Source organism: Scleropages formosus, chromosome 18 (assembly GCF_900964775.1).
Source record: "Scleropages formosus chromosome 18, fSclFor1.1, whole genome shotgun sequence".
NCBI classification, from domain to species: Eukaryota; Metazoa; Chordata; class Actinopteri; order Osteoglossiformes; family Osteoglossidae; genus Scleropages; species Scleropages formosus.
This window is the reverse complement of record NC_041823.1, coordinates 5,230,355-5,253,740: the sequence shown is the minus strand read 5'-3', so window position 1 is coordinate 5,253,740 and position 23,386 is coordinate 5,230,355. Positions and strand designations below refer to the sequence as shown.

The 23,386-nt window shown below is 47.5% G+C and overlaps 3 protein-coding genes across 9 annotated transcripts in view; all 3 read left to right on the top strand.

Moving 5' to 3' along the window:
• The first annotated feature begins 2,844 nt into the window (after window positions 1-2,844).
• On the top strand, window positions 2,845-11,513 carry LOC108940592 (V-type proton ATPase subunit C 1-A). 2 transcript variants are annotated; one of them, XM_018762846.2, is made up of 13 exons: window positions 2,845-2,997; window positions 4,296-4,494; window positions 4,761-4,828; window positions 7,136-7,221; window positions 7,791-7,885; window positions 7,989-8,080; window positions 8,365-8,463; window positions 8,781-8,849; window positions 9,255-9,347; window positions 9,464-9,557; window positions 9,917-10,014; window positions 10,201-10,327; window positions 10,855-11,513. In XM_018762846.2, exons 2-13 carry the CDS (start codon window positions 4,366-4,368, stop codon window positions 10,948-10,950), a joined length of 1,146 nt encoding a protein of 381 aa, XP_018618362.1. In that variant the 5' UTR covers window positions 2,845-2,997; window positions 4,296-4,365; the 3' UTR covers window positions 10,951-11,513. The 2 variants fall into 2 exon arrangements, with proteins under 2 accessions (XP_018618362.1, XP_018618361.1); XM_018762845.2 differs by having other exon boundaries at window positions 4,315-4,494; window positions 10,855-11,512.
• Window positions 11,514-12,509: 996 nt separating this feature from the next.
• On the top strand, window positions 12,510-14,901 carry LOC108940641 (brain and acute leukemia cytoplasmic protein-like). Its single transcript, XM_029246034.1, has 3 exons — window positions 12,510-12,789; window positions 12,928-13,061; window positions 14,343-14,901. The coding sequence occupies exons 1-3, from the start codon at window positions 12,627-12,629 to the stop codon at window positions 14,409-14,411; spliced, it is 366 nt and encodes a 121-aa protein (XP_029101867.1). The 5' UTR covers window positions 12,510-12,626; the 3' UTR covers window positions 14,412-14,901.
• A 2,020-nt stretch (window positions 14,902-16,921) lies between these two features.
• The window catches only part of LOC108940691 (protein spire homolog 1-like), a 43,848-nt gene continuing 37,383 nt past the window's right edge, over window positions 16,922-23,386 (top strand). For all 6 annotated transcript variants that reach the window (XM_029260006.1, XM_029260003.1, XM_029260005.1 and 3 more), the window contains exon 1: window positions 16,922-17,440. In XM_029260006.1, the coding sequence (XP_029115839.1) occupies window positions 17,143-17,440 (298 nt within the window). In that variant the 5' untranslated portion in view covers window positions 16,922-17,142. The remainder of the gene's footprint in view (window positions 17,441-23,386) is intronic.

The window sequence follows — 23,386 nt, the reverse complement described above, 5'->3', positions numbered from 1 at the left end:
GTAAATACTGTGGCTGGTTGTGGGGACGGGGCAGGATTAAGGTACCAGGTTCCCCCAGCAAAACTGGGTTTCTCATCAGCCTAAAGAACAAAAACAACCCCATTTCGGGTGAGCGGCAGCAGCAACAGAACCAAAAGTTTCCTCTCCCCGGAAAGGAATTAACCCCATGATGAATGGGTGTATTTAGTTGACTTGTAGTCAGTGAGTGTTAGAGTAGTAAAATCTGCAAGTCCACTCATGGGCACCTTGCTTCTGATCCCTCCTTGGACCAAACGAAGCGCGGCGTTTCCCGACACTACCGCAACAAGCCTTGCGTTGCTTCTCTCTTTCCGCCTGCAGACGAACCGGCTGAATTTTTCCCGCCATCCGGCAGAAAAATCCATATATCATCTTTAAGGGGGGGTGTTTTCACAACTAAGCAGAAACGACTAGAAAGAGCTGAGAGACGGAGGTGCTGACTTGGGTCGATCACACTGTACCCAATGATTCAGGGTAACAAGTGGAGCAGCAGATCACGAGTTTGAGTGCTTCGCGTATTTAAACACGCTGCCTATACGTAGCAATCGGGATTATGTTTCAGAGGAAGCTTTCTGAATGGAAGGTAAATGTTTATAAACACCTCAATGTTCATTGTGTTCAGCCCATCGGTTCTAAGTTTCTGCTTCCCTAACCCCACATAGGTGCCCCTCTGGAGCAGGATGACTGATTAGGGGGCGCGTGGTCCGGCTTGCCTTGGTCACTTGGCCCACACCCAGCGGCGGGCAGCTCACCCCAGCCCACCCAGACGTCTGATCCACGGCACCGGCTCCAGACAGTCCCGACATTGTGTCCCAAACAATGAACGCCGTACCCACTGAGCTCCGTAAACATGCTCCTTTGTCGGGGCTTTCCTCAGACTCCGAGCAGGAGACACCCACCAGGCAGGAAGCTGGACTCCTTTCCAAATTTAGAAAGTCGGCGGCTCCTTTAAATCTGCAGGCCGACCGGAGAAATCCACGGGGGACCACGGAGACCCCGTTAGGGATAGAGAGGCATTTGATCAGACAACCTGGCTGATTCCGCCAAATATTCCCCGCCCCGTGGGACAGTGATAGATAAATAAGAGCTATAGAATAAATTATCATACATCAAAAACAAATCAGGACAATGTTGCAGCCAAGTGAACAGTGCACAAAAAAATAGTTTCCGCATGTCGCAAACTTTTTTAATTGTTCTGGGTTCGCCAGTTGTAGTCTGATCTTAATCCGTTCGAGCACTACGGTATTTTGGTTGGTTTCGTCTCCTCTGCGGCGAGGCCGATAGTTATTGCGTCGTATGATGGATAAAGGTTATTATTATTTATGGGTTCAATAAATACATTGTATGTTGGGAAAATGTGATGAAATTGCCTGTTTAGCATCACTGACATATTGGCAAAATGTTAATATTAGACAGGGGGTGAGGTGGCGCAGTGGGTTGGACCACAGTCCTGCTCTCCGGTGGGTCTGAGGTTCGAGTCCCGCTTGGGGTGCCTTGCAACGGACTGGCGTCCCGTCCTGGGTGTGTCCCCTCCCCCTCCGGCCTTACGCCCTGTGTTACCGGGTTAGACTCTGGTTCCCTGCGACCCTGTATGGGGCAAGCAGTTCTGAAAATGTGTGAGTGAGATTAGACAGGATGCTTTAGATATGATAAACAATGCATCAAAGTATCTTATTATCCCTGCGCACTCAACATTTTGACTTTTGAAGACCAACCTTTTTAAGACAATTATCAATCTTTACTTGTCCTGAAGAGTTGAGGCTGGGTATTCATTTTAGCAGAGCCGGCTGCTGACGAGTGAAATAAAATCATTCAAATTACATTATTAAGATCTGGCAAGTAGTTCAGTTTTTGTGTCTGTTTGAATGTAATGTAGATCATGGCTCTTTACCTGCGTGACTGATTTGCTCTGAATCTCAAGAAAGAAGTTGGTACACGATGATATGAGTTGGAAGAGTATTTTGCCTTAATTCTAATGAGACAGGGAGCAAATGTAATATACCAATGATGGAAAATATTATACATTTTGCACGGAAAATCTCACAACACACCTAAAGTGTAAGACAGGTTCAGTTTTATTCCAATAAAAGTAACACTTAATGTAGCCAGCTTTTAATTGCCTAAACTTTTACAAGCGCATTAACAAAATGTGACTGTCAACAATAAGTGATGGGTTATAGACTCAGCGGCAGTACCCTTGTTGCTCCAGTAAAATTACCCAGCTGTATAGATAATAATAATAATAATAATAATAATAATAATAATAATAATAATAATAATAATAATAATAATAATTTATTGTTATTATTGTTATTATTGTAAGCAGCTTAACATTGCAAGTCATTTTGGAGGCAAGGTGGCAGTGCTGCTGTCTCACAGCGCCTGGGTGGTGCGAGAGAATGTGGGTTCAATCCCCACTCAGTCTGTGTGGAGTTTGCATATTCTCCCCGTATCTGTGTGGGCTTCCTCCGGGTGCTCTGGTTTCCTCCCACACTCCAAAGACATGCTGTTCAGGTTGAGTGACAGGGAGAGTGTGTTCCACTGATGTATGGGTGAGTGACCCAGTGTAAGTAGTGTTTCTAGCAGTGTAAGTCACCGCGGTGAATAAGGTGTGTGGGCTCATAACACTACATAGTATCCACTGTAAGCCGCTTTGGAGGAAAACATCAGCTGAACGAATCAATGAACTGTGTATGTGAATAGACGTTATTCCGCTTCACCCACTACAGGCGGCGCGCTTCAATCCGCAGTGTGCCCTCCCGGGCTGCAGGGGTCGCTACTGCAAAGTCGCCCCGCAGTAAACGGAACCCATCGAAACCATAGAACCCACCCCTCTCACCTCCACCCCCCCTCCCGTGAGAGCCGTCGGATCAGCTGACCGGGATCTCTGACATTTCCATCGCCTCACAGTTATGATAATTAAACTGTAACTGTTATCGGAGCTCCACATTAAACACGTTAATTTGAGTTTAAACGCAGGTAGGTGAGCATGTTTATTGTCTTTTTTTTTTTTTTTTTTACCGCAGTGTCATAGCGTTGTTGTTTGACGATACGGATTAAGCGGTAACTGAGGTTCCTGCGCATCGCTGTCATTCATTCTGTTTCATATCTTAATGTTTTACCTTCATTTCTGTGGCATTTCTCAGGTTTGGCTTTTCATTTGAATGATTAAAAAGTAACGATTAATATAAATAGACTGCTCGTGTTAATAACAGTAGTAGTAGACCTATTATTATTATTTATTATTATTATTATTATTATTATTGATATTGTGTGACTTTTCGTCTACAAACATATTTCAGTTTCTCATAAATGCAGAAGGAATTTGAAATCTTGTTTCGTTTCACTCAGACATCATCTCAGTGTAAACCAGTAAGAGTAATAATAAAGACATAAACATCATGATCATGCAGTGTGATTGTACTAATGTTCAATTGCTGTTTATCACACAATTATTTGAGGAGGCATACAGTGTTTACCCATTTATACTAGTTGCTCACTGTGTCAATGCAGGGTAAATGCCTTGATGAAGGGTAGTAGTACAGCACGAGTGGGATTCGAACCAACAACCTTCTGGTTTTAAGACCAGGTCCTGAACTGTTCCACACTCGCGCGATATGTCCTCCATGGTAGAGAGGTATAATGGCACATTGGCTGCTTCAGCTCGTGATCTGCCCCAGACTTATTTTTAAGGAAGTGAAATAAATGGAAATAAAATGGTGCAGAAATTCCGGAGACCTTCCTGGTCATCGTGTGTCACACTGGGGTGACTCTTCTTCACGAGCCGCATTTCCTCCACCGGCGTTGGGCTAAGAGGACTTGTCGGATTCCCGCAGTCAAAGGTGCTGCATTTCTCCAACGCTCCGATCAAACGACACCATTTTCTGTGATGTAGCAGTTAAGGACTAGGACTTGTGTGCTGAAGGTTGCTGGTTCATTCCCCATTGCTGCTGTAGTGCCTTTGATTAAGGTACTTGCTCTGATCTGCTCCAGCAAAAATACTTTGTATGGTTTGGTAAAATAAAGTCTCAGCATAACTGGGATCTAATGCGTAATGATTTTGTGGGCTATTCTTTCATAGTGGAAATGAATTATTCGTACCTACTGACTGCTCAAATGTCTATGTAAGTTCAACAGATATATAAATAAATATGTTATTAGCCCTGTGGATGAGGGTTCCAGGGGGTTCTGCAGTATATTTTGACTCCAGAACTGGTTATCGACTTTAATGTGACTGTGAGGACAGAGTGGTTGTAATTGCCTGCACGTTCCTGAAGGAGGCGCTGTGTCCCCCAGCGCTGCTCCCTCTGTTCCGTGTTCACTGCTTCCCGCCCGCTGCCCGCCGCCATGACTGAGTTCTGGCTGATCTCTGCCCCCGGGGAGAAGACGTGCCAGCAGACCTGGGACAAGCTGGTATCCGCCACCCGCAACAACAACCTGTCCACCAACAACAAGTTCAACATCCCCGACCTCAAGGTCAGTCCCTGAACGCAACCCCTCAAGTCACATGACCTGAAGCAGTAGGTCTCTCACGGGGCAAAATGCACACGGGGCAGAACTTTCTCCAGGAACAGTTATGAACGCATGATGGATCCGCGACAAAAGCTTTGTCGTCCAAATATTCGCTGCCGGTGGATTAACTCGGAGATGTCGCTGACCAAACAAGCCGCCCCGGGTTCGAATCCTTTAACCACAAGCCTCTGATCAAAGTGCTGCTGCCGTTTTGTTCTGTCCCGAAATAGGTGGGAACCCTGGATGTCCTGGTGGGACTCTCGGATGAGCTGGCCAAGCTGGACACCTTTGTGGAGAGGTAAAGCCAGGGATTCTTTACCTGGAATCTAGAGAGCCCTTTTGGGGGGAGGGGGGAGGGTGGGGGTGAGCTTCAGGGGCCTGTGAAGTGCCTTTTTACTTTGAAATTTTCACTAAGGAAATATGTTAAAAATATTACTATGATATTACTGTTCATTCATTTTCACCAGCCGCTTGTTCTGGTCAGGGTCCCAGTGGATTGGATCCTATCCTGGCATCACTCTGGTACAAGGTTGGGGGGGGTGCACCCTGAAGAGGATGCTAGTTCAACAAAGGGCACACACACACACACACACACACACACACACACACACACACAAAATTTAGTGTCATCAATTGTCACCTGAAAACACATGAATTTCTGGACTGTGGGAGGAAACCAGAGCACCCAGAAGAAAGTCACACAGATGAAGGGAGAATATGCAAACTCCACGCACACCGAGCCGGATTTGAACCTATGCCCGAACAACCCAGGTGCTGTGAGGTGGCAGCGCTACCGTGCTGCCCTGCGGTATTAGCCATGTAAAATGTTATTCTGTCTGTACGTCATCAGGTTTCACTAGTGTGATAAACTGGATGTTTCTCCAAGATGGGTTCTTAGGTCTCACTGGGTTCTTAAAGGGTCCATGACATAGAACCGACTGTTTACACACCATTTACGTTTATTTACCAGACGCTTTTCTCCAAAGCAACTTCCAATGAACTGTGTGTAGTGTTATCAGCCCACACACCTTATCCACTGCAGTGACTTACACTGCTTACAATGAGTCACTCATCAATACCTCAGTGGAACACACACACACACACACACACACACTCTCTCTCTCTCTCTCTCTCACACACTTTGGGTGAACTGGAACAGCATGTCTTTGGACTGTGGGTGGAAACCAGAGCTCCCAAAGTAAACCCACACAGACACACGGAGAAAATGCAAATTCCACACAGACTGAGTGGGGATCAAACTCACATTCTCTCACACCAGCCAGGTACTGTGAGACAGCAGCGCTATTTGCTGTACTATCATGCTGCCCACCACACCTGTGCTAGAGATGCAGTGTGGTGTGTTTTAAAAGCAGATATTTATCAGTGAGGTGTATTTTTCATTTGATTACAGCGACTTTACAATTTTCACACGCTGCTTTCCTGCAGACCGGAATGCGTAGCTTTGTCCCCTCGTCTCTTCTGGGCAATTCATTTTTCTGCAGCAACACGTGATGTGTCCACAGGCTCACTTTAACACTCCTGTGTATACACACGCATACACAGAGTCTGAAACCGCTTGTCCTGAGCGGGGTCGCGGTGAACCGGAGCCTAACCCAGCAACACAAGGTGCAAGGCCAAAGGGGGAAGGGATATACCCAAGGTACGCCAAGTAGGACTTGAACCCCAGACCCGCCAGAGAGCAGGGACAGGCCAAACCCTCCGTGCCCCCCTGTCCACTGTCCCCTGCCCCCAGACTTTCCCTTGCAGCCACTGCGGCCAGACCTGCCTGTCCTGCATTGGCCTTGTCAGCCACCAGCAAGCTTGCAGCAAACGTGGGCAGCCCCCTTCCTAAATCTTCAATGGTGAAGCCAAGCCATGAATTTAAAGCGTGTACCTATAAGTCATACGTAATGCGTAAAGGCGGCACGGTGGCACAAGAGGTAGGACGTCACAGCTGGTGGGCTGTAGCTTTGGACACGAGTTAGATCCCAGCTCAGTCTGTGTTGAGTTTGAATGCTCTCCCTGTGTTTGTGTGGGTTTCCTGTTGGTGCTCTGGTTTCCTCCCAAACACCAAACAGCATGTGTTTCAGGTGAAATGGTGACTTTAAATTGCCATTTGTGTGTGATTGCCCTGTGATGGACCATGCTTCCAGGATAGGCTCTGGACCACCGCGACCCACCACTGGACAGACAACTATTGGTAGTGGATGGATGTGGGCGGAAAAGCGGACCTGTTTATATCTTCAAACTGAAAAATCCAATAACAATGTTCGGTCTAAAGTTCTGTTGTGCTGCCAGGATGTGTTTGGGGCAGGATTCCGGTTACATTTCCACCAGAGTCCATGTATTCGGTCGCTTTAAATTCTCTGCAGCTGGCCTATGGTGCGAAGGCTGTCCAGCAAAGGAAAATAACAGGTTTCTAAGAACGGGCTCGCCGTTCAATATAAACGCACTTTCAGCAGTGCAAACCTTTGGATCTAACAGCGGTAAACATTTGTCGTACTCGAGTGAAACGCGGTACTGCTATTGTGAATAATACTTTTTTTTTTTTTTTTTTTTTTTTTTTTTTTTTTTTTAACTACCCTGATCTTTGTCCTGTTTGCAGTGTTGTGAAGAAGGTGGCGCAGTACATGGCAGATGTTCTGGAAGACAGCCGAGACAAAGTCCAGGAGAACCTGTTGGCCAACGGAGGTGAGATAAAGCCAAAATAACTGGATTTCTAAGCGCTATGTGACTGTTTTAAACACACATCTGCAAGTATAAACAGAAGTAAAAGAACTTGAGTTGTGTTCGAAATGTTGTTGGCCGAAATCCGGGGGTGATGGGCACGGAAGTAACAGTTCTTATTGTGGAGAAGATTTCACTTTGAAAACAGCGAAAGTACACTTAGACTTATAAAGCATGTAAATTACCAGAGTAGAAAGTTTTGCATTTGCTGTTGTTATTAAATCATTTAAGTGGCACTTTCCTCCAAGGTCAGTTCTAATCATTCACCCATTTATACAGCTGGGTAATTTTTATTGGAATAACTCCAGGTAAGTACCTTCATTAAGGGTACTGGAGGAAGGCGGAGGATTCGAACCCAGGTCCTTTGATTACAGTGTGACCAGTTCAACCGCTATGCCACCTACCTCCACTGTCCACCCTGCCATCCTTTTGAATTAGTCTATTAATTTCTTCATGTTCCGATGTAAAAATGAAAAAGGTGATTTTTTTTTTTCTTTTAATAAACATTAATATGATTTAAATCTTAATTCCAGTGGATCTGGTCACCTACATCACAAGGTTTCAGTGGGACATGGCAAAATACCCCATCAAGCAGTCGCTGAAGAACATCTGTGAAATAATATCGAAGGTAAGTCTCCGGGATGTGTGTGAGGGTGCTGGGTGTGTGATCCACCCACTGGCTTGGAGTTCTGAACCCGCCTTCTGTGGTCTCTCTGTCACCTGCTCTGCAGCAAGTCACCCAGATTGACAACGACCTCAAGTCAAGGGCCTCGGCCTACAACAACCTGAAGGGAAACTTGCAGAACCTGGAGAGGAAGAATGCGTGAGTGGCTGGCTCGCTGAGGGTCCCCGGTCACCCCTGTACTGCGCTCGCAGTTGTTGCGTTCAGACTTGGTCAAACAGTCTGCCTGTGACCTGCTGCACGTTTTTTCACGGTTGTCTTTTAGAGGGACTATTGAAGTGTCCAGCCCTTGAATTTGATGTAATGTCCATCACACCTGAGACCCTCTGCACTGTCTTACCTAGGTCCTTATTGATGTTCTCTGAGAACATCTTTACTGTTGTGTTTAGCAGTGAAAATGATATAAAAATCTCCTGCGTCACCAGGGGAAGCTTGTTGACCAGGAGCTTGGCTGACATTGTGAAGAAGGAGGACTTTGTTCTGGATTCGGAGTATCTGGTCACCTTGCTGGTTGTCGTCCCAAAGTAAGTACGAATCTTATAGAGGTACCACACAGTGAGGAGCGGAATGGATTTTAAATGATCTCTGAGTGTAAGTTCATTGAATAAAATCTTGTTCACTGAGTGATTTTTTTTTTGGATAAAAATAAATACACTGACTGTTTAGATGGGAAACTTGGACACACCGCGCCCTCTTGTGGCCAATATTAAAGCTAGCCACAAATGTGCTTTACCTTCTGAACTGTTCTCTGGTTTATTATTATTTTATTATTAATAACAATAACAATAATAATATGTTTATCTGGAATTTCATGCATTTCCACACTCGTGTCTCCCATCAGGACAAATTATGGTGACTGGCAGAAGACATACGAAACATTAGCCGAAATGGTGGTTCCAAGATCCACCAAGTAAGTGATAACAGATTATCTGTGTGGGAAAGAAAATTATTGAGCTGTCAGCCAGCTCATTGTAATTAATAATTACTACTTCTGAATGATATAATACTGATTAGCTATTAATTATGAACATTGTATAATCTCTTGTATACCTTCACAAAGGAGATGAGTTTCCTTTTGCATCTGTTGTATTCTTAGTTCCTGTGTTGTTGTGTTAGTGACATTTCGTCAACACCACACTAATGTAAGCAGTTATTCATTATAAATTTTCAATACTTTAATGTATAATAATAATAGTTTGACTGATGTAACTCATTTGTCATTTTATTATTATGGCTGAAGTAAACATTGGGGAAATGTTAAAGGGTTTGGATGTAGTGATGGCTAGTTTTAGTCGTAGCCCGCAATCCCTTGCAGCCTTCTGTTCGAGGACCAGGAGAGCGGCTTGTTCAGCGTGACCCTCTTTAGGAAGGCCATCGATGACTTCAAACACAAGGCGCGAGAGAACAAGTAAGAGTCTCTGCCATTTTGAAAGCCGAGGGACAGACAACACAGGGAGTACACTCATGGCCCCCCAGCCTGCCCGAAATGCCCTTTCAACCCGCCGTGGCTCCCCCTTCTCTCAGGTTCACCGTGCGGGACTTCCAGTACAACGAGGAGGAGATGAAAGCCGACAAGGAGGAAATGACACGGCTCTCCACTGACAAGAAGAAGCAATTTGTACGTAGCTCTATAATTTCATATAATTTATATCTATAATATGAAAATGTATTTCTCTTATAAAACATGAAGTACAATTATAGTGTTCCAGTCAAGTAAAATAACACTGCAAAGGCATTGGGTCTTCAGGAGATGGTGGCAGTTGTGAAGTTACTATGTTTTGTAGCCTCACTGATGTCATTTATTTTGTCTGCTAAATAAATAAATGTAAATGTAAGAATTTTTTTACCATGTTTTTACCTGGTGGAATGTTTGCCGCAGCCTGTCTATTTTCTGCAGCCATGTTATATTGTGTGTTTGTCATCTCTGAGCTGCCCAGTAGGGTAAATCTGATATCAATTTCTCGACCCACCGACCAGGGCCCACTTGTCCGATGGCTGAAAGTGAATTTCAGTGAAGCTTTCATTGCCTGGATCCACATCAAAGCGCTCAGGGTGTTTGTGGAATCCGTCCTGAGGTGAAATCACGTCGGCTTTCAGCCACACGCCGGAGCCCATGGCTCCCACCTGCCTCTTTTTCTTGTGTTGCGCTCATTTTCTTAGTCTTCTGGTTGTGTTATGTCAGTGGATGAGTCACGGTTGTGCTCACTGCCCCCAGTACCCATTCCTGATCCCTGGGATACCCTGGTGTCTGCCCTCCCCAGGTATGGACTGCCAGTCAACTTCCAGGCCATGCTATTGCAGCCCAACAAGAAGAACATGAAGAAGCTGAGGGAGGTCCTGAATGACCTGTACAAGCACCTGGACAGCAGCGCTGCCGCCATCATTGACGTGAGTGTCAGACCTGCTGGACTCTTTTATGGAGCTATCAGGAGATAGGATAGAAACGGGGTAAAATAGACAGGGTTTGAGACCCTTCTTGAATGCTGGGAGGGATTCAGCAGCTCTGGGGGATGGAAGGGAGCTCATTCCACCACACCGAGCCAAAAACTGGAGTACCTAAGCGCTACTGATTTTGGAACCCTTGTGAGAGGGACCACCAAGTATTCAGGGGTGAAGGAGCACAGCATTCTAGCTGGGGTGGAGGGAGCGATAAGGTCCAATAGGAATTGGGGTGGAGGTGATTTGGCTCTAATCTTAAACTTTACAGCCACCAGAATAATGCTACCCCTGCTGTGTTCCCATCAACCCCCTAGGCAAGCATAGATTATTTTTACCTGTCGTCATTCAGAGTCAAGATTTATTGTATGGTTCATGAAGCATATTTTTTAGATGTTTTTGTGTCGTTCCTATTACCAGTTTCATTTCAGCATGAACCACAACATCTTCTTTTTAATCCACATGTTCTTCCTTCCCAGGCGACCATGGACATCCCAGGCCTGAACCTGAGCCAGCAGGAGTATTACCCCTATGTGTACTACAAAATCGACTGCAACCTGCTCGACTTCAAATAAACCCTCTGAGCCGCCAACTTGCGTTCCTTCTATTAGATGTCTCACGTGGGACTCAGATTAATTGTGGATATATATAATTTATATTTTCCTCTTTTGTTTGGGTGAACGCAACGCTGACACGCTGGTTCTGTGTGGTGCAGACGCCTCTCGCTGCCAGATCATCCCCCAAGAAGCATATTCCTTCCTGTGCAATTTGTCAGTTGTTCTGTTGTCATCTCTGTGTTCCGTTTACATTTTTTTTTTAAAGGACATAATCAAATTACGTGCAAATGTGTTGCAAGGGTTGCGTTCTTGTCTCCGGTTGGTTGCTTATTTAAAAAGACTAAACATGGTGCATTTTTAATCATTGCGCATCTGCGTAGTTTTGCGGCGACGGGGTCTCCAGCTGGACCCGTGTTTATTTATTTTTGCGCCAGGTCTTTCTGCTCCCTGGCACAAGCGTATTTGCTGTATTTCCTGAAGCTGTGGTTCAGTGGAGCAACAAAACAATTGTGGTACTGAAAAGCAATATGTGTGGTGCTGTTCCATGTCTGTATATTTTGTGTTTTAAAAAAAAAAAAAGGGTATGTGCAGGTTCTGTCACAACATACATATTAACAAATAAATATATAGATATATATGCAAGAACAGCTTTTGCCTTGATTTGTGAAACCAACTTTAGGACCTACTGATGGGCAGCAAAAATGTTAAATAGTGAATAGAAGCACGGAATGGTACTATGTGAAAATGGTAAAAATGGAGTGGGGTAACGTGTAAATATGCAGAGATTAACTCAGGACTGTACAGTAGGAATGATCACAATCCCTGATTTTTTTTTTCTTATTTCTTAACAGTTTTAACATTTATTGATTTTAATTAATATAAAGCCTTAAAATGTAATAAGAGGAAAAAGAGTATTTTCTTTAAGAATTTCAGCTCATCTGAGGTCAGCTGACCTGTTTGGAATCTCTGTATTTTCTCGAGATGTTCAAGTGATGAGTGGAGAAATATAAGCAGGATGGAAAGTGTCCATGATCAGTGAAATATTGTAGAGGCAGAGATCGGTCACAGCGATCTTACACTTTCCGAGTGTAAAATTGTTTACAGGAGCATTTAATATTAGGGTTTGGATATTAATGGACACAGAGACCATGATGCCATGCATCCATCATTAATAACTGCTTGTCCAGCGCAGGATCACAGTGGTCCGGAGCCTATCCCCAATGCATAGTGTGTGAGAGGGGGACAACCTGGACAGGACACCCCTCCATCACAGGGCAGTCACACTCACACAGACACACGTGCAATGGGCAATTTCATGTCACCAGGCAGGTGAGGTGGCATGAAACCCGCGTGCAAGGCCACACACCGCCGTGTGCGCGTGACACATTGAGCAGAATATGAGGAGAGGTTTATTAAAAAAAAGAAAAATATATATATATATGTATAAAAACTAAAAAAACTGCACGACTACAGCACGACGACAGCAGACCACCCATTTACGGCTTGTTCTCCATCACGTCCGCCTACGATGACGTAGTCCGTCCGGCAAATCACCCAACGAGGGGGGGTCAATTGCGCCTTTAACTCTTCGCGCGACGGCTCGCCATGAGGAGGGGGCAGCCGGTGCGGAAGCGGAAGGTTCTGGAGACGATGGGGGGTAAATAAGCCGCGCGGGGCGGTTCGCGCGTGTCCCGATGGGCTGCGGGGGAAGCCGCGCGAGCGCCATCGAGCCCCGTTGCCATGGCAGCTGGACCAGGGAGACGGAGACGACGTGGCTTCCCAACACGGACGTGGAGGCCCCGCAGGGGGGCATCGCGAGCCCGGAGGGGGACGCCGGAGACGGGGACAGCGCCGCAGGTAGGTGGCACCGCCGGTGGGGACACGCGGGGTCGAGTCCTGCCGGATCCGCTCCTCACTCTTGATTCAAGCAAAGCGAAGGTCCGACCGCTGTGAGACCTCATCGCTCATCACTCTCGTTCATTGTGGACCCCGCAGGTACGGCGGAGGGGGGGAGGCTGCTGAGCTCCAGCGCCCCCCACCGGCCGAAGCAGATGGTAAACGCCTGTACTCAGTGCGGGAAGGAGCGGCGCGGCTCCGCCTCCGGAAGCAGGACGTCTCTCCGTGAACAGGTGGGGGCGGGGTGTGTGGGGGGGAGTCCTCTCCTCATGACTCCCACTGACCTCACTGACCCTGCAGTGGACCCTCCCCCTACCTCCAAATACAGCTAGTAGCGCAGGTCACTGGTTCGAGTCCCACCTCCAGCTGTAGTACCCCTGAGCAAGGTACTTTACCCTGAGTTACTCCAGTAAAATTACCCGGCTGTATGAATGGGTAAATAATTGTAGGTAGATCAACACTGTAAGTCACTTTGGAGGAAAATATCAGAAAAATGTGTATAAAGAGCAGCTTTTCTGCAGAAGGATTTTAGTTCTTTCTCCGGTTCACTAGATGCTTGGTTCGGGTTCCGCTGTGTGTGACGCTCAGGTGTGCAGCCGTTTCACCTTCTGCTGCAGGTGTTTACACTGTTTTTTTTTACACTTGTGCTGAGGTTTTATGTCGACTTTGGGTCATAACTTCATCACTGTAAGAGACAGCAGCAGGTGGCGTAGTGGTTCGCGACACCGCTTTGCAATCAAAGGACCCAGGTTCGAATGCCATGTCTTGCTGCAGTACCCTTGATCAAAGTACTTACCCTGATTGTTACAGTAAAAATGACCGTTCTTTATAAATGGAAGAAATCGCTAAAAGCTTAGAATACAAATCTAACGCTGGAGAATGACGTTTCATTTGACTTTGTAGAAAAAGAAACACCTTAACACTTTCTTTGGCTAAATAACAACATAAACACATAAAATACTAAGTAAGTTGGTCAAAGTTGTCAGCTAAATAATATATATACACACACACACACACACACGCATTGATTGAAACCGCTTGTCCCATCCAGGGTTGCGGCAAACCGGAGCCTAGTTTGGCAACACAGGGTGCAAGGCTGGAGGGGGAGGGGTCGCACCCCGGACAGGGTGCCAGTCCGTCACAGGGCACCCCAGGCGGGACTCGAACCCCAGACCCACCGGACAGCGGGTACAGGCCCAAGCAGCCACACCACTGCACCCCCCAGCTAAATACACACACACGCACACACACACTTTCAGAACCGCTTGTCCCTTACGGGGTCACGGGGAACCGGAGCCTACCCGGCAACACAGGGCGTAAGGCCGGAGGGGGAAGGGGACACACCCAGGACGGGACGCCAGTCCGCCACAAGGCACCCCCAGCGGGACTTGAACCCCAGACCCACCGGAGAGCAGGACTACGGCCCAACCCACTGCGCCACCGCACCCCCTCCCAGCTAAATAATAAAGTAGTAATTGTGTTTCCCTTCTCTATGTGTATTATAACCACGACAGGGGGATCAGGTATCCACGGAGACCACCTCCAAGGAGGGGGCAGGGAGCCTCGTGACCGCAGCCCCCTAGGAGACGATGGCCAGCTGTGTGAAATAAAACGGGGGCTGGTCTTATTGGCTGGGGTGGCCCAGAAGGGGGCACTGCCTCTCAGAGAGGAACCCTGGTCAAAGAGCACGATTTTCATCCGAAGGCATCAAGGAGGACGCGGTACCCTCGCTAGGGAGTCCAGGAGCTTCGCCGACCGAGACCGGGGCTTCCGTGGGTGAAGGTGCCATGTAAAAACCAGTGCTGTTGTGAGCGCCACCCACAGGCTGCGGGTGGGTGAGCAACAACTCTGTTAGTAGGTGCCGCTGCTGTTTGAAAGTGCCATAAAACTTAAACTCAGCATTTCTTCAGCTTTTCCCTGGGGCTGTAATTGCGCCTTGGGGCAGCAGGTGGCGCAGTGGTTAAAGACGCCACCTTGCATTCGAAAAACCCAAGTTTGAGCCCTGACCCTATTATAGTACCTTTGATCAGGGTACCTAAAAAGTAAAAATTACCCAGCTGTATAAATGAGTAAAAAAAAAATGGTAGTGGCTTAACATTAGTTGCTTTGGAGAAAAGCTGTCAGGTGACTAAATAAATAAAAATATAATCTACAAAAGACTTTGCTGTTCGTATAGTTCTTTCCAGAACCTTCCATGGTTATCTCGCAGGCAATGGAGTGTGCCAATATTCTGAGAAATATTCTGAGAAATATTTTTCATGTATGACACACACACACACACCTATTTAATGAGTGCCTACTCCGACGGCAGTGTTGTGCAGAATTTTCCGGATGTTTGTGTTTATTTGTGTGATGTTGTGCTGGCATTCTGCCTGTCCTGCTGTGCTGGGCTGTTTTCTTCCACCAAGTGAAATAAAGCAAATAAAGCAAAAACCATATAGCGAACGCAGTGTCTGTGTGCATTTAATGCATCGTTTTTTGACGTTTTGCTGTGTTATTTATTTTTTTTTTAAAAATCTGGTGTGGATCAAATATTGCTGTGATTCTAAATATTCACTCAAACCATGGCTCACACAAACTTTCTAGTTGTAGTAACCAACTGTTGCCTTGTTAATCCACTGCAGTATATGAGTTAGCAAGGAGGACCTGTCTGTTAAAATCAGATTTAAGTGTTTTCATGATGTCGACAGAATTGTTAAAATACCCATCACTGTCCTTTTCAGTGATCATGTTTCTTCCATTTTTAATTTGTGTAGAATATTATTTCAAATTTGAATATTTCTTATTTAGAACTATTTTTTTTTTGTTTTATTTTCCACATTATTTTGTCCAATGTGGAATTATTTAGTGTTGTAAGACCAAGAAGCTCCCAATACAAAGTACCCTGGAACCATCTATTCATATGCTTTCAATCAGCCTTTTTCCTGATCAGGGTCCTGGTGATCTATTCTGGAAGCTTTGGAGGCAAGGCTGAGGAGGTGGGGGTCACCCACTGAACCCTGGATGGGACACAAGTCCAGAGCAGGTAGCCACACACAATCACTCACCCCTTCGCACACTAAGAGCAATTTAGAGTCAGCAATTCTCCTGAACTTCATGTCTTTGGACTGTGGGAGGAAACAGGAGTACCCCAGAGGAAACCCACACAGACATGGGGAGAATATGCAGACTCTACATAGACTGGGCGGGGATCGAACCCCCGTTCAGCAAGAACGACAGCGTTACTTGACCCCACCACCAGGACCACACTCACCGTTGGAACCGCTTGTCCCATACGTGGTCACGGGGAACCGGAGCCTAACCCGGCAACACAGGGTGCGAGGCCAGAGAGGGAGGAGACACACCCAGGACGGGACGCCAGTCCGCCGCAAGGCACCCCAAGCGGGACTCGAACCCCAGACCCACCGGAGAGCAGGACCCAGTCCAACCCACTGTGCCACTGCACCCCCCAGCCACCGGGACCAGTTTTTCACATATTAGCGCCACTTCACCTCACCGTACAGCAGGGGGCGCAATAACCAAGAACGGATCCGAAAAGATCCGCTCGGCAAGGGCCGCTTTCCAGAGGGGAAAAAATACTTATTTGTACTGAATTTGTTTGTGTTTGGCTCCGTTTATAAGTGTGTGGCGAAAGCGAAGTCATTTCGTGCTCAAATATTTTCAAATGGAAGCTCTGCTGCTTTATGGAATGTAAAATATTCGAAATATCAAAATCCCAGAAAAGTGGAACCAAGTAATAATCAAAACTATCTTTTCTCTACAGTTCGAGGTTCGTCCAGGAATAAGATGAAGAGTATCATAGTGTGGGGCGAATCTACAGCGTTTAATTGCAAAAAAGATTTTTTACATTTAATATAAAGATAGAAAAAAAGCGGTGTCTTTCCCAAACATCGAAAGAAGATAAGAAATGTCTGCTTTTGTACTGTAATATATTTATCCTGGCCTTGAATAATAATAATAATAATAATAATAATAATAATAATAGTAATAATAATAGTAGTCAGGTCTGAAGAGAAGGGGGAAGCTCAGCTGCGATGTTGCTCTGCGTGGCCAATAGGCGGATCTCCTCCCACCGGCTCCTCCAGCTCTCAGTCACATCCACGTCCACGTCCACGTCCACAGCGTGTGTGCAGCGCTCTGCGTGTGCTGCGTGTGTTTCCGTGTGTGTGCGCGCGCGCCCGCGCGCGGAGATCCGTCATATGACCGCAGCCGAGGAGGAGCGCGGCTCTGGACGCCTCGAGAGCCACCGCTTCGGACCCGGACCCGGACCCGGGACCCCCTGCGCGCGGGTACAATAATAATCATAATGAGAGCATGGCGGAGCGCAGAGAGGGTCCCGCGGAGGCCGGTCCAGACCCGCTGAACATGATGGACGGATGTGCCGGAGGAGGAGGAGGAGGAGGTGCGGGAGGTGATGCTGGAGGAGAGGAGCTGTCCCTGGACGAGATCCTACGGCTCTACGGACAGCCCATCAACGAGGAGCAGGCGTGGGCCGTGTGCTACCAGAGCTGCGGCTTCCTGGCCCGCGGTGCCGGCAGGCGGATCCGCGGCCCCGAGGACGTCCGAATCCGCAGGGACGGAACCGTGCGGCTGCAGAGTCCTGACGGCCCAGGTAGTACGCGCGCCTCTCCCGGTGTGTGTGTGTGTGTGTGTGTGTGTGTGTGTGTGTGTGTGTCGGGGGAGGTCTGTGTTTTGCGGTGACCGGCGTTTAAACGAACTCGGACTTTAAATCCCAGGTTTTCAAAAACAACCGTCTCAGTAATCGGCGATTTTAATAAATGTGACGGCCCGCAGTACTGCGCGTGGGTCCCACACGGATCACACCCTACCTACCACGCGCTCGTACGGTACGGTCCGCGTGTGCGATCGCTCTGTAATAACAGTCTTTCCGTGCTTTACTCGTCTTGCGCAGGTGACACAGGTAAACACTGGGGACGCGCTGCGTGTCATCCCCCCCCACCCCCCGTGGTCACCCTGTTCCCCCAGTCCACGCGTGACGGAAACGGGAAAGACACGGCTCTCCCGGCTCGGACCCGTGTGCGCGCGTGGACGTCCGTATTAATCACACAATGAGGTTAACGTGTTATGTAAAAGCCAGGCAGGCGCGCGGCCGGATCAACGTCACTAACATTCGATTGAGAAGAGATACAATGTATCACTTTTTGCTCGGATGAAACGGTACGAACGTCGTATCCAGAGAAACGTCGTTACGCTGGAGACGCAGACGGCGGTGTTTCTGATCCTAGGACTCCTAGTAGGAGGCACCCCCCCACTCCCACGCGCATGGCTCCTCGAGACGGTGTGTGGCCACGCGAAGAAGGTGTCGCCCGTCGCCGTAAACAATGGGTCCGTGCGATCTGCAGCCACCCTGGAGGTGGAAACAAAAGGAGATGCCCCTTCCCCCCCGAGGTGGGGCGGATTTTACACTGAAGCCCGCGAACACACTGGGACGTGGGAGGCGCACCCACGCGCTGCGTGTCCATGCGGGCAGGTCCACGCGCACGTGCGCATGAATCCGTGCACTTTCGCTGAGCGATGATCAGATTAATATTGAAATGAAATACCTGCGGTGGTGCATTGCCCATAATAAAGGTTTTACACTCCTGCTTCTATTATGGAAGCAAAAAATAAATAAACAAATAAATAAAAATACACACACACACATTTTCTGAACCGCTTGTCCCAGACGGGGTCACGGAGCCTACCCGGCAACACAGGGCGTAGGGGGACACACCCAGGACGGGACGCCAGTCCGTCACAAGGCACTCTAAGCGGGACTCGAACCCCAGACCCACCAGAGAGCAGGACTGCGGTCCAACCCACTGCGCCACCGCACCCCCTAAATAAATAAATAAATAAATAAATAAATAAATAAATAAATAAAAGAGAGAAATGAAAGAACAGAAACGTTTATCTTGTGAATGATATTTATTTATTCATTAGTTTAAGGTGACATTTTTAAAATGATTTTAAAGGAAGCCAAGTAGCCTTTCACCCTACTGCTGAAAATATTTTAAGTAGTATTAAATTGTTTAATTGTCTTTTAAATTATAATTTATTCTTACAGACGCTTTTCTCCAAAGCAATTTAAAATGTTAAGTCCATATACTTTTATATATACGTTGTATATATACAATTATTTAGCTATCTGTAAAGCTGTGCAATTGGTCTATAATAATAATAATAATAATAATAGTAAGAAGAAGAACAAGAAGAGCTGCAACCTGAATTATAATCCCATATAATCATTATTCATTTACACATGTGAAGATGCTTCCATTTCCTTCTGCTTTGCTTTGCCTCCTGTAGGTGTGTTCATTTCCGAGGTTCAGACATACGTGATCGGGGATCAGTGCCGTTCTCTGAAGCGCTCGCATGCTTCTCGTTGGGCTCAGAATCGGTTCTCCAGGCAGGCCCCCCTCTTCCTTATTTGGGATCTCCTGCGAATGGGGTTGGGACTCCTGTTGGACCTCATGTCGCACAGGGATGTTCTCATGGTCCCGTCAGGAGGTGGGGGTTGGAGAACCGCTGACCGCTGCAGACGATCACTGTTACACAGGAAACCGCCGACCGCAGGAGAACGCAACGATCAAACAACAAATAGCAGCAATGAAAACAGTGCAGCTGAACGTGGCGTAAAGTACGAAGCCCAAGGAAAACAAAGATGCACCAGGAGTAACTTATGGCGGCTCACCAAATTACACCCAAAATGCTTAGTGTGGGTTAGATCTCACGACCCTGTGGCTGTAGCTCTCTGCCGACCTCTGGCCCCGGTGCTGTGTTACAGACAGTGACGTGTGTGACAGTGTAGAGTGCAGGAGGAGAACGTGAAAGAGAGATTGGAGAAAGGAGCCCGTGAGGTATTTGTTCTCCTCCTTGATGTTCTCCTGATCAAGTCTCAGCATCGGAGCACCGGGAGGCCTCTCTCTCAAACAGTCGCCGACAAGTCTGTTCATATTCCGACTCCGCTGAGGGTGTTACCGGCTGCGGTGTGTGTGCGCTTCTCTGAGGAATGACCTGCTCAGACAAGGAGAGCAGGAGAGCACAACCAGCATGGGTGCATCTGTAGGCCGCGGTGAGGTTGGTCTGAAATGTCAGTATGCGTGGTGAACCCGTGCTTTACCATGCTCTGCTCAAGTGTGCTGTGTACCGATCGTGGAAAAGAATCTCGGTGATTCCAAGCTTCACCTCGCTTCTCCTCACTGGAAGCAGAAATGGGTAAAAAGTGGGGTTTTTGTACCCAGATCCCGGTATCTCAGTCCAAGGGTCATTAGTGCTACGGAAAAGCAATACTAAGTAAAAAGGCGTGCTCAACTTGACACCCTGGAATACATGTCGTTGAGGGTGATTGGGGGGTGGGGGGGGTAGAGCGCTGCGTCTCATTGGCGTTTAGAGCCGAAACTGAATGCATACGAGTTATTTTCTTAAACTATGTAGGCGTTGCACGCGGTAACCAGTGTTAATCAGCACTTAATTGCCCAATGCTGGCTGCTGTCCGTATGCGAGAAGCAGAAATGTGTGTGTGTGCGTGTGTGTGCGTGTGTGCGTGCGTCAAGCCTTGCCAGCTGCTTCCATTTCATGCTGGAGTGTTTATCTCAATCAATCTCAAGCGGATAATGGTACAGCAGTTCCCTGAGCCCATCCCCACACGCGACCCATGATTTTAACATGATGTTTAGTGGTTCGTGTAAAGGAAGGGTGTTTTACCCTGATCTCCAGCGCGATGAACGAAACAGGAGGTCGAGCGCAGGAGGGCGAACCCTAGACCTCAAGGGCTGCAGTTTAACATAGGTTTTTGTTCACAGCTATCTCTTTATTGCTTTATTGCGCTTGTCATGTGGGCAGTATGTCACCTCCCCCTTCGGGTATAAATCAGGTGTGAATTTAAATATATGTCTAAAACCTGCCACCCCTACCCCCTCCAAAAAAGTACTGTGATAAGCTGGAGGAGGAGAAAGTACCTTCTAGAAGAGGTTATGTGGAGAAGATGCTGTCGACCCCTTGCTGGATGGAGAAAGCGGCGCTGCGACCCGTCACCCCACTGGCGCGTCACGCTGGATGGCGTGTCTGCGTAGCTCATATCAACCGCTGCGTCTTGACAGAGAGGTTAGGGTTGAGCGACGACCTCATCGGTTGGATGGTCGGCGGTTCCTTTCTCTCCTCGCGTGTGTGTGTTGGTTGCGCTCTGCACCGGAGGCCCGTCGCTCACTGTGTCTCACTTTCCACACCTGCACAGAACTTGTTTACACCTGGACAGGTATACATGAGATAAGCAGATGACTAAGAACCCTGAAAAAGGCAGCAGTAACAACACCTCTGAGTGGGAAGATTCTGCAGCACGAAAGACGACAGACACGCGCACACATACACACAGACGCACACGCACACACGCTGTCTGAAGCTGCTTGTCCCGGGCGGGGTCGCGGCAAGCCGGAGCCTAACCCGGCGGCACAGGGCCGGAGGGGGAGGGGACACGCCCAGGATGGGTCGCCAGTCCGTCACAAGGCACCCCAAGCAGGACTCGAACCCCAGACCCACCAGAGAGCAGGACCTGGCCAAACCTGCAGTGCTGCAGCACCATCGCGCCCACCCCCCCGACAGACGCAGCGCAATGAAATATTATATTTATATGTGATATACAGTATGTCACCTGTACGGGTGTAAACAAATTCTCCTCTACATCTAAGAATGAATACAGAAGATAATAGGTTTGAATCCCTGCTTCGGCTTTGCTGCCATAATCAAGGTACTTAGATACAGCAGGTGGTGCAGTGGTTAGAGACATCACGTTGCAATCACACAGGACTCCGGTTCAAATCCCATCTCCTGCAGCAGGACCCTTGATCAATGTACCGACCCTGAATTGATACAGTAAAAATGACCCTGCTGTATAAATGTGTAAATCACAGTAAGTAGCTCAGTGTACAAACCAAACATTGGGGAACACGGTAACCTTGGCAAATGAATGAATGAATGAATAAAATCAGTAAAATGGTGATGAAATCACAGATGAGCATTAGCTGAGCTGTTGTGGACTAATGTTGTGCGTTTAGTATGCGGCGCCTGTCCCGCTCCAGTGCTCGGGAAACAGGAGAAGATGCTGCTCTAGGGTTGTAATGACAAGAAGCCTCCTCTGTTCATGTGCTCACAAAGCCTGGAAGCCCAGGGGGACGTTGGCGAGCGCGGTGTTGTCTGGCCGCGGGCGGGGGCAGTGTCATGTTCGGTGCAGCACTTTGGACTGTTTATTCTCGTGCCCAGCGTAGCGGCGGGGGCCCATTGGAAGTGCACAATCATGTCAAACGCCAGGCCAGATGCGTTTAACCGGGCTGCGCGTTTCTCCGTAATCCGTTCCCGGCAGTCACGGGTTGCGTTTGTCTGAGTGCGACATTGTTTTGCGCGAACGGTGTTCCCGCAGAGTCCGGCTGGAGCGCATCGGGCGTCGCTCAACCGGCCGTTCGCTCGTCAGGAGGAAATTCCGCAGCACTGACACTGATTTCACTGCTAATGGACACCTTTTAAAGAATTACGTCCATTGAGGGCCCATATGTGCCTGTTTATGGTACATGGAGAGTGTAATTTCAGGGCAGTGGAGTATTTTTCCTGCGGTAAACAACTTCTGCAAATCTCCTCGCTTGTTTCCCCGCCCCTGGACTGACAAGTATTTTGTTTTTCGCGCCCGAGCAAAGGGTCTTGTTCAAGGGACTCCCGCTGCTTTGTGGCAGTTTGACCTCCTGACTCCGCTTTGCTGTTATTTGGGTTGTCATAGCGTTGCCGCGGCAACCGCTGGCATCCGCAAACAGGATCGATGGTGTGATGCCAGGAGCTGAATGGCCCCGTCTTTGCTGCTCTGAAGTGCGAACGTAACATGAGGAAAACAACCAATCGAGATTCTCTTCCACAGTCAGACTCGAAAAGCTCAAGCTGCCTTAATTACGGCAATTTGACACTCAATGAAAACAACATTTTGAAGCCATTTATCAACATCCTTAATACTGTATATTGTTGACAACAATCCAGAATGATGTTTCTGTGCATTTCCTCACAATATTTGAATATATGCAGTGCATTGAGCTATATTAAATTTTATAATAAATTTAACATTAATATGTTTTAGATAGATATATATTAATGTATTATTTTTTTTATTGCTTGGATCAATGCAGTAGGGTTTGTATTCAGAAGGAAACATAAACAGAACCCAAAACCCTCAATCCAGGTACACTTTTTGTCCCTGTGGATTTTATGATGAGTGTTTTTCAGTCACCCAGGTGAACTTGGGTTAGAGTCATGGGACATCTTATGGTCCCGCCCCTGAGGAGGTGTGAGAGGATGTGGGTTCAGTCCTTGCTTAGTCTTTGTGGAGTTTGCATGTTCTCCCCATGTCTGTGTGGGTTTCCTCTGGGTGCTCTGGTTTCCTCCCACACTCCAAAGACATGCTGTTCAGGTTCCCCCATAGTGTGTGAGTGCAAGAGAGAGAGAGAGTGTATTCCCCTGATGTATGGATGAGTGACCCAGTGTAAGTAGTGTATCTAGCAGTGTAAGTCACCACGGTGAATAA